The sequence below is a fragment of the Zonotrichia leucophrys genome, chromosome 2, assembly GCF_028769735.1.
Source record: "Zonotrichia leucophrys gambelii isolate GWCS_2022_RI chromosome 2, RI_Zleu_2.0, whole genome shotgun sequence".
NCBI classification, from domain to species: Eukaryota; Metazoa; Chordata; class Aves; order Passeriformes; family Passerellidae; genus Zonotrichia; species Zonotrichia leucophrys.
Genome location: NC_088171.1, coordinates 21,424,626 through 21,437,660, shown reverse-complemented (window position 1 = coordinate 21,437,660; position 13,035 = coordinate 21,424,626). Strand labels below are relative to the sequence as shown.

At 42.6% G+C, this 13,035-nt stretch overlaps 2 protein-coding genes across 3 annotated transcripts in view; one reads left to right on the top strand and one right to left on the bottom strand.

Moving 5' to 3' along the window:
• The window catches only part of TRDMT1 (tRNA aspartic acid methyltransferase 1), a 41,751-nt gene extending 37,482 nt beyond the window's left edge, over positions 1-4,269 (bottom strand). Inside the window, exons 1-2 of one of the 2 annotated variants that reach the window (XM_064704200.1) lie at positions 3,998-4,269; positions 2,995-3,071 (exon numbers count right to left, since the gene is read on the bottom strand). The gene's annotated coding sequence lies outside the window, so the exon portion shown is untranslated. The other variant, XM_064704202.1, reaches the window with a different exon arrangement.
• A 140-nt stretch (positions 4,270-4,409) lies between these two features.
• Positions 4,410-12,674, top strand: VIM (vimentin). Its single transcript, XM_064704197.1, has 9 exons — positions 4,410-5,043; positions 5,212-5,272; positions 9,257-9,352; positions 9,491-9,652; positions 10,105-10,230; positions 10,945-11,165; positions 11,258-11,301; positions 11,708-11,793; positions 12,310-12,674. The coding sequence occupies exons 1-9, from the start codon at positions 4,502-4,504 to the stop codon at positions 12,349-12,351; spliced, it is 1,380 nt and encodes a 459-aa protein (XP_064560267.1). The 5' UTR covers positions 4,410-4,501; the 3' UTR covers positions 12,352-12,674.
• Positions 12,675-13,035: the final 361 nt, after the last annotated feature.

Genomic DNA, 13,035 nt, shown 5'->3' with positions numbered 1-13,035 from the left:
TTAAGGAATAGATTATATAAATTGCTATACTTGTGATAGAGCTTAAAAACTTCTCCTCTGTTCCTAGAGGTGTGCATGGTGTTTGATACAACCTCAGAGCACAGGACTGTAGTGGCTTTGAAAATGAGCACCTGATTTGGTACAAAAATGTTCTATTTTGGTACAAAAATTAGAAACCAAAGTAGAGAGACACCTCATGCACAACAATAATTCTTTGGAAATGTAAATCGTGTGACAGGGTGCCTTGACTCATGTTCAAATCACTTCCTTAATGATGAAACCCCTGCTAGTTTCATATAGTTCATATATATTAAAATAGAATATTTCAGACAGACTTGGTTAGTTTTGAGTATAGAACCTAGTCATTTACTTGGAAAAATCAGCAGCTAGTCATACCAATATGATATGCTTTGCAACGCTGGCAATGACAATAGGCAACATAATCTTAAAAATAAATTTCGTAAAAGAATTTGCCAGTTTCTTTATCAAGACAAAAATTAGTCAAGGAAGTTACTCAAAAGGGGAGAATTCAATGCTGAAACAGTTAGATGTTCTGCAGCCTGGTAATAATTCAGAAATCCAAATCAGCTTCTCCTAGTCAGAATGCAGGGAGATGCATTATCAGAGTTCAGAAAAACCATCACTTCCCTGGATGCACTGGCCTTTCTTGGGGGTTCCTCATTACACTTGGCTCTCAGCTAAAGGGAGAGGCTTCTCCCAGCTGAAGATTACAGCCAGAATCCCTTTTTTTCTCAAATAGGGACCTTTCTGTTTTTAAAACCATAGCAGTCTTTGTGGTTTTAGGGCATGGCTGAAGGTGTTCTTGGACAGTGAAAGCCACAGCAGTCACTGAAGTGATAGGCCACAGCACTTACTCTGACTGAGCACTACAGAGTGTTCTTCTGGTTCAGTTGTCTGTAGGGTGTTAAGAGTCTTTTATTTCCTCATGTTAAAATGTGTCCCTATTACCCAGAGTTTGTTTGATAGTCATGGTGCAGGCGATGTGTGAAGAAATGGCTCTACAGCCCCATGCATGCCTGGGCTTATGGCTGCTGTATGGTACTGACACAAAAATTATTGTATTTGCACGGCAGGATGTTTTTTCATGGGTGTTTAATCTCTATGTGCCTTTCTACACCTCCTGGAAGTGGAAACTTTAGAAAAAGGGCATAAATCTGATTAAGAAAAGCATTCACATCTGTTTAGTCCAGGTTTATGTAACTGGAAAGCACATTCAATATTTGGACTAAATTACTCTCATTTCTTACTGTTTAAATTAAATGGTGAATGAAAAAAAAAAAAAGTAAGTGAATTCTAGTCTTTTCAATGATGTTTTCAGACCAATAGATATTTTTGCAAGGAAATAATAGAAATTCTGTTATATAGGCTTTTTTAGTACAACCAATATGTAGTATAAAGCCATCCAGGCACTTGTACCTTTTCTCTATGCATATCTACTTTTCCCATTAATGAAAGTTACACAAAATACAGGTGTCTTTTTGTGAAATTTGTAGGACTTGATTCTGTATTTCATTCTTGGCAGTAAACCAATAATAACTATCTGTGGAAAAAAAAGGCTGCCAAAAAAAAGGCATAAAAGAAAATTTCAGTCTGAACTGAAACTCTTGTGATAAAAATACCTGTTTGTATTTTCAAGAGTGCCATTACCTCTGATCTACTTCTGTAGAGGTGATGTTGTGGGCTGACCAGGCAGCTGCATGACTGCACACTGGAATTGCAAGGGAAGGCATTGCAGTAAACAGCACAGATGACAACCAGTAGTTTATGAATAATCCCCAACGTGGTGCTGAGTGATGCTCTTAGCTGTCTGTTCTTCATGTCAGAAATGGTCAGGATCTCCATCAGCCACCGCCTCTGAGAGTCCCATAGCATTTTCCATGAAACTAGACATTACTGTGATTCCATTTCCATTCAAAGTACACTCTTCATGATGTTTATGGCTACACTGAGACAGTCTCTTCTGAGAAGGACAGGAGAGATCTTTTTATTTCAAGGGAACACATGTTAATCCCCTTGGGGGTTTGCAATGCAAATGTGTGTTAAATTTATTACAGTTTACAAGAAACATACAGCTTCTTCCATTCGTGCATCTGTGTACGTGCCAACCAGTAAAAGGCACTTAAAGGTTTACTGTAGTCCCAACAGCCAACAATATCTGAACATTTCATGGTGAGACACAGAAATGAGGCAGGTGGCCAAGAGCACATATGGCAGCAGTGACATAAACATATGGAAATTACACTTGAAACATGAATTGGGTGGTCATATTTACTAAAACAAATACCTTTATTTTAGGGGCAAAGCATTTTCTCAATGAGGATGATTCTTGCATATGTGTGCCATTGAAGATTTTGTGAAGTATAAGTTGTGCTCTGTTAGGAAAAACAGATGGGGCACCAGCACACCTTTAAAAAACAACAGTCTACCAAAGCTGTCAGTATTTCTGAGTACAGCATCTTAAATCCATGAGATTGTTGGTTATGTGCTGTTTTGCTTTTTGCCTACTCACAGAACGAGTATGTACTTCTGTGCCAGGGCTCTCAAAGGCTTACAGCTCAAACTTGATGGCTTAAATAGAGCTCTGAGAGGGCTGGGCAGCACAACAGCGTCCAGGCTGGGCTTTGGGAACCCTTAGCCTCAGGAATGCTGTGTGACCTCTGCCTCTTATTCAGTGGGTGAATGGAATGAGCTGTAGCCCAGGACTTATACTGCAAGCACTTCAGTGGCTCAACCTTGTCAGCTCCCTTTGCTTGACTAAGCTCCAGTGAACAAAAGAAATTAAACCCTCAAGGACTTACTTTTAGATACAAATTGCATTCCTGCACCTCTGGTTGCCAACAGAATGAAAGCAAAGCAGAATTTCTTTCAAATAAACAAGATTTTTAATAAAATAAATAGTTCACTTTCTTCATTGTAAAGTACATTACCTGAAGTACAATAGTTGACTACTGTGAATTGGGGTGTGAAGATTACCTTTTTCTCTACCCACTGTTCATGTCCAAGTTTATCAGAGCTTCCAGTGAAGAGATTTCTTCCTGCAGGACTGCAAGCTAAAAAGAATCAAAAATCAATGGTAGTTTTCCATCCCCTAAGTGCTGAAGCAATACATTACAGACTATATATCTACAATGTATCATTCACTTCCCATAGCAGAGAGTAAAAATATGTCCCTTACCTGATGCATCAGTGCAGAATTTCAGAATGTGAGTCATGCTTTGGCCACTCAAGTTTAAAGTTATCCAAATGGCAGAGAGTCTGTCATCTTCCTTAAGCAACCTCTGCATTCATGCTGAAACCATCTGCTGCTACTCAAAGTTTTTCTCTGTTAACTTTTATTCCATTGCTATTGCCCTGTACTACCTACATCACTCTTTTCCATTGCTGGTAGTCCCATTTTGATAGTAAAATTGCTCTGAAAACACTGGGATTTTTGTTTGGCCTTTTATTTTACACATATTTGTATGTATTTGCAGATCATAGTTAATGAACAATTATCATTTGGCCAGATGCTCTCCTAAGACTCTGACCATATGCCTACCAAAATTAATAGCAAAGTCTGTTTGGTACAGAAGTGGAGAAATAAATCTTTGTTAAAATCAAGCCTGCTACTGTCCTAGTTATTGTCTGGGAGCAAGATTCTGGATGCAGCAATTTCAATAATGTACTGTCCACACAAAAAAACCCCTAAATTATTCCTGGGATCATTGGTACAATAGCGCCTTAGGCATGTAACTGCTTACCGAGCTACAAGGAAAACATACTTAACCTGTAAAGTTCATTCTTAATCATAGGAGATGAGATTGCTGTCATAGGAAGCAGCTAAAGAAAATACCTACATTATTTTCTGGCTTATTTTGAACACTTGGCAGCCCTTTGTGAGTAGTTAGCATAATTTTTCCCTGATCTTACTCTTTTGGAAAACTCAAAAGGAAAGGGAAGGTTCTGAGAAAAATATCTAGATAAACATACATCATACCTATAGAGGGGTCTTAATAAGTTATTCGGAGTATTTTGCCAGGCCTGTGACATTAAACTTGCCAGCTCCTTGCAGCCACCACGCTCGCTCTGGAGGGGGACAAGGAGATAAGAGGGGAAACCCAGCGCCCATTTCCGCGATGCCGAAGACGCCGCCGCTGTCAGCCCGTGCTCCCGGGGCGCGCCGTGCCGGGGTTCCCCGCGCCCGCCGTGTGGGACACCGCCCTGCCACGTCCCGCAGCCCCGGCGGAAACCCGCCAGCCCCTGGGGACCCAGCCCCGCTCAGGCTGCCGCCCACCCTGCCGAGCCCGGCCGCCCCGCTCGCCGCCTTTGTGTCCGCGGCCGCCGCCCCTTCCCCGCGGGCGGGGCGGAGCGGGGCGGCTCCGCGGGGCGGGTTCGCGGCGCCCATAAGAAGGGGCCCTGGCCGCAGCCACCGCCCTTCTTCGCCGCACACCCCGATCGTCCCGCTCCGCTCCCGGATTACAAAGCCCGCACCGCCGCCGCTATGAGCATCAGCACGAAAAACTCCTCGTACCGGCGCATGTTCGGCGGGGGCAGCCGCCCCAGCACCGGCACCCGCTACATCACGTCCAGCAGCCGGTACTCGCTGGGCAGCGCCCTGCGGCCCAGCAGCGCCCGGTACGTGTCCGCCTCGCCCGGCGGCATGTACGCCACTAAGACGACGTCGGTGCGGCTGCGGAGCAGCATGCCGCCCATGCGGCTCCACGACTCCGTGGACTTCTCCCTGGCCGACGCCATCAACACGGAGTTCAAGGCGAACCGCACCAACGAGAAGGTTGAGCTGCAGGAGCTTAATGACCGCTTCGCCAACTACATCGACAAGGTGCGCTTTCTGGAGCAGCAGAACAAGATCTTGCTGGCCGAGCTAGAGCAGCTCAAGGGCAAGGGCACGTCCCGCCTGGGCGACCTCTACGAGGAGGAGATGCGGGAGCTGCGGCGACAGGTGGACCAGCTCACCAACGACAAGGCACGAGTGGAAGTGGAGCGGGACAACCTCGCCGACGACATCATGCGGCTGCGGGAGAAGTGAGTGTCCCGGGGGAAGGCGGGCTGGGGCTGCCGCCGCTCCCGCTGCCTCCCCGCCGCCCTGTCCCCTGGCGCGGAGCATCCCGAGCGGTACCGGGCGGGCGGGAGGCTGGGCGGGGGATTTGGGGGATCCCCGCTCCCTCCTCACCGCCGCCTTGTCCCTTCTAGGCTGCAAGAGGAGATGCTTCAGAGGGAGGAGGCCGAGAACACCCTGCAGTCCTTCAGACAGGTTAGCGGTGCTGGAGGAGGGAGGGGCCCGAGGAGGTGGCGGCTGTGCCTGGGGCGGAGGGTGGGAGCGCCGGAGTTTGCTTTCCTTGCACAAAGAGGTTCCGTCAGTTCTCACGCGAGCCCTCTGTGTTTTCTTTAGGGGGATGCGGCAGTCTGAGGGGAGGGGAGGTAAACTATTGTCCTGCTTTATCCAAGTCTAGCCCGTTTTACAAAAAACACCCCAACGTGGAATCACTTTCCGATCCAATAAAAGTGAAAGGGGGCCATCTGCTCGCTTGGCTGAAGGGTATTAATGGTTTCTATGGGATTCACCGTGGAATGCAGATACAGGCATTATGGCAAGTGTGGTGGCAGCAGATTGAAATAATAGATCCCTTTGTGTTGGAGGGGAGGGCGCAGTGGGCTGCATTCTTACTAAATGTGTAATGGTGCGGGAATATTTCTAGCGAAATGTGACTGTTATGGGCCAGTTTTTGTACAAAACAGAACTCTTTTTTGATGAATCACTGGTCAGTGCATTACTGGGCAACAGTTTCAAATTGAAGGTTTTTTTATGTGGGTGTTGTCTGCTGACAAGAAGTAGACAGTATGTTCCTTGGGGCGAGGTCACAGGATTGAGTTTGCCTCCTCATGGTGTCCATTAAGAACATTAAATTTAATCCTCTGTAAAACAAAGATGTTAACCTAGGAAACAAGTTATGTTGGAGTTTAGTCTTTGTAGGATGCTGTGATGTTATCCAGATAAAGTAAATCTACATGACAACCAGAAACAACTGTGCAAACAGTGTTCTAAAATTCTTAAGCTCAAGTTTTCACTTGTGCAAAACCAGCTTTCAACTTAGATTAAGCCTTGTTTGGACTAAGAGATATTTAGGAATGTGCCTTCTCAAAACAAGGTCTCTTCCCTAAAACTCCTGGTGTAAAACAGCATTGCTAGCATTCTTTCAGACTGGAAGTGACTCCCCTTATCACCAGGCAGCTGGGTACAGGCTGACTTTGTCCCAGAGCTCTTCATAGGCATTAACAGAAGTCACTGTTCAGGAAATCAGCACTTGATTGTTAGCGTTTCCCTGGGAAAGGCTTTTGACTGCAGTGTATTTACAGTCCTTGAAGGACAGCAGGTGTGTTCAGGAGATAGTGTGGGGAAACTGAAACACCTACTCCCATTCAGAGCCTGGGAATTCAGCCTCCACTGGCATTCTGGGGACAGAAGTTTTAAACAACAGTCTGAGATGCTGCCTTAATTTAAGCTTATGGGTTTTTTTTTTTTTTTTAATGAGTGCTAAGACAATTTACTGTAGTGTGAAGTTTATGAAGGAGCATTTAACTTAAGTTTTAGAGATCTCATCTGCTCCGATTCATTGCTGAATTCAGTTGAAGGATCAATTGACTTAAGGTTGGCTTTTACATGATCTTTCATATTTAATTGGTGCACTTCAGGCATGTCTGCATTTCAACCCAGCTGAGTCTTATGGAGGCTCTGGGCGCTAAAGTGAGCTTAGCTTGGTGTGCCTACCCCACGCTCATTGTCCAGTTCTTCCCTGTATTTGGAAAGGGGTCACTCAGAACCTCAGCCTCCAGCAGATGTGTGCATGCAGGACAGTCAGAATTGGATCCATTTACCCTCCTAAGTTGTAGCTTGTGCATAAGAAATGCAAATCATTGTTTATGGAAACTCTACACTAAATCCACTCATGACATAACTGGTGCATACTGGTGTGCTTGATTTGAACATCAGTCATACCGAATTTTTCCTTGCTGCCAAGGATGGAGTTAACATGTTGGTTTTGAAACCTAAATCTGTTTCAGTGCAAGCTTGTTCTTCTGAAAGTGAAATTAAATTCACAGAACACTGAAGCTGAAATATCCTGTTGTGGTTTCCATTTTAAAACAATGCAGAGCTTTCTATTAAATAATTATATTTTTCCACTGGAAAGTTGTGTAGTTGTTATAGATTTGGATCACTTCGGCAGGTGCTTTCCTGTTCTGATGTATATTCAGAAGGAGCCGTTGTGTACTTCAGTATTTTAAAATAAAGAACGAAGATTTGAACTTAAGTTTTTATTTCCCAAAGCTGCCAGTTTCAGAGACTGTTCAGCTCATATGTACTGAATTTTAATTTATTTCTTCTGGACAAAGATATGATTTTACTCATGTGCTGAGGGATGTCCTGCAAAAAGTGTATGTGAAAGCTCAGTGGGGACTTTGCTTTTGGGGCAGGACAAGCATCACAGTGAAAAAGTTTCTGCAGCTTTGCCAGCTAGTCTAGCAGCAAGGAATAGGTCCTGAACCTGTGACAAGCCTAGCAGGTCAGGTCCTGGCTAACTTGAGGTTTGTCTAAAGTAAACATGGATGCTCAACCCTGCAAAGTGTGTGGCTTGCACTGAAGAAGCTCCTGGGATAACATCAGCACGTATTCCAACTGCAAACAAGTTGTACTTGTTGTTCAGGCTACAAGTAGCCAATTCATTTATGTGGTTCTCCACACATCTAGAAACTACTGAAACACTGAATTTTAGTGATAGGGAATACATACATACATGATAGCATATAGTAAAGTACATGCCACACGTTGTGTCTTCAGTTTAACTTGCTTTCAATTTACTATAAGGTCTTAAAATCCTGTAGCTATTCAGTTGTTATTAAAAAAAATAGCCTTCAGGGTGAAGTTTTCTGCAAAATCCTCTAGAAAATCTTTGGATGTCTGGCCAGTTATGTAAACATGTTGGGTCATGGCCATGTAATTTTCTGCCAGAATGATCATGAGGGTTTTGGGGGGAGGAGAACAAATTAATTAGGAAATTCTTTCCCTGAACTGAAAAACAGAGCTGATGTGAACTGTGGGTGTAAAACTGGAATTGATAGAAAAGTTATGGAATGATGCATGAAAGGGGTATTTTGCTGAATAAAGTAAACAGGATAATTTTTCTGGAGCAAGGACCTTGCCCCAAAGTATGAGTGATCCAAGGAAAGGCTTTCTAGGAGTCTGAAGAAAACACTCCTTATTTCAAAGGTGCCATAATAAAGAAAGCTGCTGATTAGGAATGCTTGTGCTTTGGGCAATCCAAAATAGCTTTAGAGTAAGCTGTGAGAACCTGATATGTTAATACCCTGTGAGCACAAGCATGTGGCTGTGTATGTAACTAGCGTGAAAGGAACAATCTTCCCCTTTGCAACTAAAGGCCTTACACATTCAAAATGTAGGAAGTTGCCCATCAATGTGTAGTCTTATATTTTTGAACTAATTCAAGTTGTTCCCTTATAACATTCATGACGTGTCTTCTGTTATGCTCTAAATGAATTTTTGCTGTTGATTAAGACTATCTCTGTGCAGCAAAAGGTGGAGCCTTTGCCAGCAACTGCGAGGGTGTAGGCAATGATGAGTAGCTCAGTTTGTGTTTATGCTCACACCTTCTTTTTCTCAAGGGAGGTCTGTTGACCTGCATTGTGAATACTGTAGTTCTTACACATACCTCACCAGCTTTACAAGTCTGCTTTAAAAGTGTGGTCTGTGTACCTAGGGGGCTCTGTGCTTTTTCACCAGGCAGTCCATAAGTTAAGCCCACTGACAGTCCTGACAGCATACATGTTGCACTTTTAAGCCCCACTGAAAAGAATGGAAGTTTGCAAAGTGCAACTCTTTGTCAGTATAGTCAAGCTAGAGGCACTTACTGCAGACTTCTGTCTCAAGTACTTGAAGGATTTACACCCACTATGATCTGTGTGCTCTTGATCATGCTTAGCAGCATGTCAGCAAAGATGTAATCAACATACGTGGTATAGTTTTCAAATTCACAATGAAGCTGCATATCTAAGGTTTAAAGGTAAGGTATGAGATGGCAAAAAGGTTTTTTTAGTTTTTGATTTCCTATTGTCTTACCCAAAAGCTCAGATGTAGCATCAGCCTGTATGCTGCTGAACTTGCTGTAAGAGACTTCACTACATCAGTTTTGTAAGCTTATGAATTGTTCTTCTCTCTGGTTAGGATGTTGACAACGCCTCTCTGGCACGTCTTGATCTTGAGCGCAAAGTTGAGTCCCTGCAAGAGGAGATTGTCTTCTTGAAGAAACTTCATGATGAGGTAAGCTGAGAAATGAGGTCTGTGTTTAGATGCAGACTGTCTAGCAAAGAAGCTCTTGCTGGTTCTGCCCAGAGTTCTCACCTGTTTATGATCTGAGTACTTTTGTGCAATAATATTGAGTGTCTGCTTCTCTCTAAGGAAATCCGAGAACTGCAGGCCCAACTCCAGGAACAGCACATCCAAATTGATATGGATGTTTCTAAGCCTGACCTTACTGCTGCCCTGCGGGATGTTCGCCAACAGTATGAAAGTGTTGCTGCTAAGAATCTTCAGGAAGCTGAAGAGTGGTACAAGTCCAAAGTAAGTAAAATGCATCAGGCACTGGAACTAATTCTGTTTAACAGCTTTGATGTAGCACTTGCTGTTCCCTCTGTCTCTCTAATGGACATGAACATAACCATGACACAAAGTCTTTTTTTTAAATCCTAGTCTGGGAAGGGTATAACTGAAAACATTTTGTGCCATAACTACAGCAGCAAAGTCATGGGTGCACACTGGGAGTCTTTCCTGGCCTGGAAAAATTAGTGAAAAGATGGGAAATGTACAGGGCAGGAAAACAAGTATGAAAGTTTGCTGTGAATTCTAATAGAACATTTAGAAATAGAGAGGCACTTAAGGAGTAATACTAATATTTAAGCATTTCAGGTGCTAACCCTTGTAATACCTCCAGTTGTCCTCAACTGCTGTGTCCACAGAAGTACGTTTCACTGTTTCTGTTGAAGTGTTATGCTAACCAGACTGGGGTTTTCCAGTTTGCAGATCTCTCTGAAGCTGCTAACAGGAACAACGATGCCCTGCGCCAGGCCAAGCAGGAAGCCAATGAGTACCGCAGACAGATCCAGTCTCTCACCTGCGAGGTCGATGCTCTTAAGGGAAGCGTAAGTAAAGGACAGCAGTTGTTCTTCTTCATTGCAGCTTTAAGCACTGCACTGCAGTTTAATTGTCAATTTGGATGTGAATGCATGTAATCTGGCATGCAATTCAGCAGCACATTAATACTCTTTGAAAAGGATGCTGTGGGCTCAATTTGTGTGCATGCACAACAATGCACTGGCTAGATTGGTACACTGAATCAGTCTTAAGCTGTAAACAATAAGTTAATTCACTTGCTATAATATTCACTGTTTATTTAGCACTTCATGAAAGTGTTTATACCTTGTCTGTCAGGTACAGATAAAGTTATTTAAAAAGCCTGGAGGAGCAGTGAAAGGTGCAAATTTTGCTGTTGCTAAAACATGACTCCTTTAAGACAGGCTTGAAATGGATGTAACAGTGTTTAGCACACCTGCAGATCTCCTCTACTAAGGACTGCCTGCACGCTGACTTGAACTGCATGTGTTTGGCTTACTGTAGAGGATGGCTTTGCCACCTGGCACAACAAATATGTGGCACACTTCAGATCACGCCACAGAATAACTCTCCTTGACTCTGCAAAGGGAAGATAAGGAGATGACAAATTTGGGACATGTCTGGGCATTTTTGGAAAGGATGCTAATGTAACACAATTTTCCTTCTTTAAAATGTTGAGGGTCTCGAGGATGAGAAAGAGTTGCTGACCTGCAGCAGTGCTTGATTTCAGTATTCTCTTCCAGAATGAGTCCCTGGAGCGCCAAATGCGTGAGATGGAGGAGAATTTTGCTGTGGAAGCTGCTAACTACCAAGACACTATTGGGCGCCTGCAGGATGAGATTCAGAACATGAAGGAAGAAATGGCTCGCCATCTCCGCGAGTACCAGGACCTGCTGAATGTAAAGATGGCTCTTGATATTGAAATTGCCACCTACAGAAAACTGCTGGAGGGTGAAGAGAGCAGGTAATCACATGCAAACATTTTTCTAAAGCCAGAAATTATTAGAAGATACTTTTTACCCATATCTGATTTTACCCATTTCTTTTTTCCTTCAGGATTAACATGCCTATTCCAACCTTTGCTTCTTTGAACCTGAGAGGTAAGTTGTTTTTGCTATTTCAGTTGAGGCAGTTGCTCTATCATTAGCATGAGGGTTGTGGATTTTATGCTGTTTTTTGAACTTGTATAAGTGCAGTTGGTTGTGAATACTCTTCTTGGATCCGACTACAGTGTTTGCAACTACTTAACCTTTGATGGTAGCAGCTCTTCTGTTCCTGGACACATGTTTTTAAATATTGATACATAGCAAGTAATTTGGGTACCTGCTGAAAGTGCTTTAAGGGGCACAGAGAGAAAAATGTGGAAGACCTGGCTTATTCAGAGCAGGAGACTTCTTTGTATACTAAATTGGGATTCTGAAAGTTGACACTAAAATCTGTTACACCTCATTTCTTTGAGGAGGCACTTCATCTAGACTATTGGTAATAATACATCTTCTTCTGCAGAAACCAACATTGAGTCTCAGCCAATGGTTGACACTCACTCAAAGAGAACACTTCTAATTAAGACCGTCGAAACTAGAGATGGACAGGTTGGTGGTAACTTTAATTTTATTTCTATCACAGCTGGTAATCTTAAATTCTTAAGCTTGCCTACTGCTTACTGCAGCTTGTATGTGGTACTAAGTATTGAGTAGAACAGCAACTGGCATTCCAAGCTGTGTGAACACACAGGGATAGCAAATAGGTTTGTCTGAAAAAAAAAATCAAAATTCATCTGATAGTAAAACTTCAAGTTGGTGACTGTTACCTCTGTATTGAGTATTTAAGTTCAGCTGAGTTGGCAAATTCTCAATATATTTCCTTAGGAAAACATGTGACAGTAAACAGAGTTATTTTACTTGCTTTGGATAAGATGCTGTTGTTGGTGTAAGTAAATAAAATTTGAATGGTTTCTGTATGCTATTTACAAACTGGAATTTCTCCTAAGTGAGAGCTGATACCCTCTTGTTCACATTTTGGAAGTGGATGTTCCACTTCTAACCCTTAAAAAACCCACAAAAATCTTCCTAGTAAAACTTAATGCAAGTGTTTCTGTTTTTCATTAGGTTATTAATGAAACTTCCCAGCATCATGATGACTTGGAGTAAAGCTGAAGTGAAGACGCATTCTTACTAAAGGAGAAACTCTTACCAGCAAGATTGAAAAAGTCCATGTCTTAAAGGAAGAAACAGCTTTCAAGTGCCTTTCTGCAGTTTTTCCATGAGCGCAAGATGATTATGCTAGGAAATAGGTCTTAGATCTTGCAAACTGACTCTCCCTGAAGGATTAGAGTTTACAATGGAGTCTAGTTTACAAATAGCAATATCTTGTGCTGCAATACTGTTTTTAAGTATCTGAATTCAATAAAACTGCTTTTTCCAGCACAGTATGAGCAACCTGTCGCTACTTCAATAAATCTTTGGAAAATGGCTCTTGATGTGTTCTAATTTGTTAAACTTCATGACTTTCTGGAAAGCCATAACAACATAATGCTGGAATTGTTATACGGTTGACATCTTTAGTACTGGCTGTGTGGAATGCTGTTTTTTCAGTTTAACTAGATAAACTGTCTTACTTATTTACTGCTTAGGTTTTGGAACCAATTAAAATGGATTATAACTGGCAGATGCATAATGTATTATGATATCACTTGAATAAAATATGATACTTCAAGCTAATAAATATTAATCTTGCTTCCATATACTAGTTAATGCAGTTACTAAATGTCAGAACGCCTGAAGTACCTTAAAACTTGGCTTTATAAAACAGCACTTATGTAGCAAAGAAATAGT

Excerpts from the sequence above, each read along its gene's own strand:
- VIM (XM_064704197.1), top strand. The coding sequence starts at position 4,502 with ATGAGCATCAGCACGAAAAACTCCTCGTACCGGCGCATGTTCGGCGGG. Across the intron at positions 11,166-11,257 it reads CTGGAGGGTGAAGAGAGCAG|GATTAACATGCCTATTCCAA; the intron begins GTAATCACATGC and ends TTTTTCCTTCAG. Across the intron at positions 11,794-12,309 it reads TCGAAACTAGAGATGGACAG|GTTATTAATGAAACTTCCCA; the intron begins GTTGGTGGTAAC and ends GTTTTTCATTAG.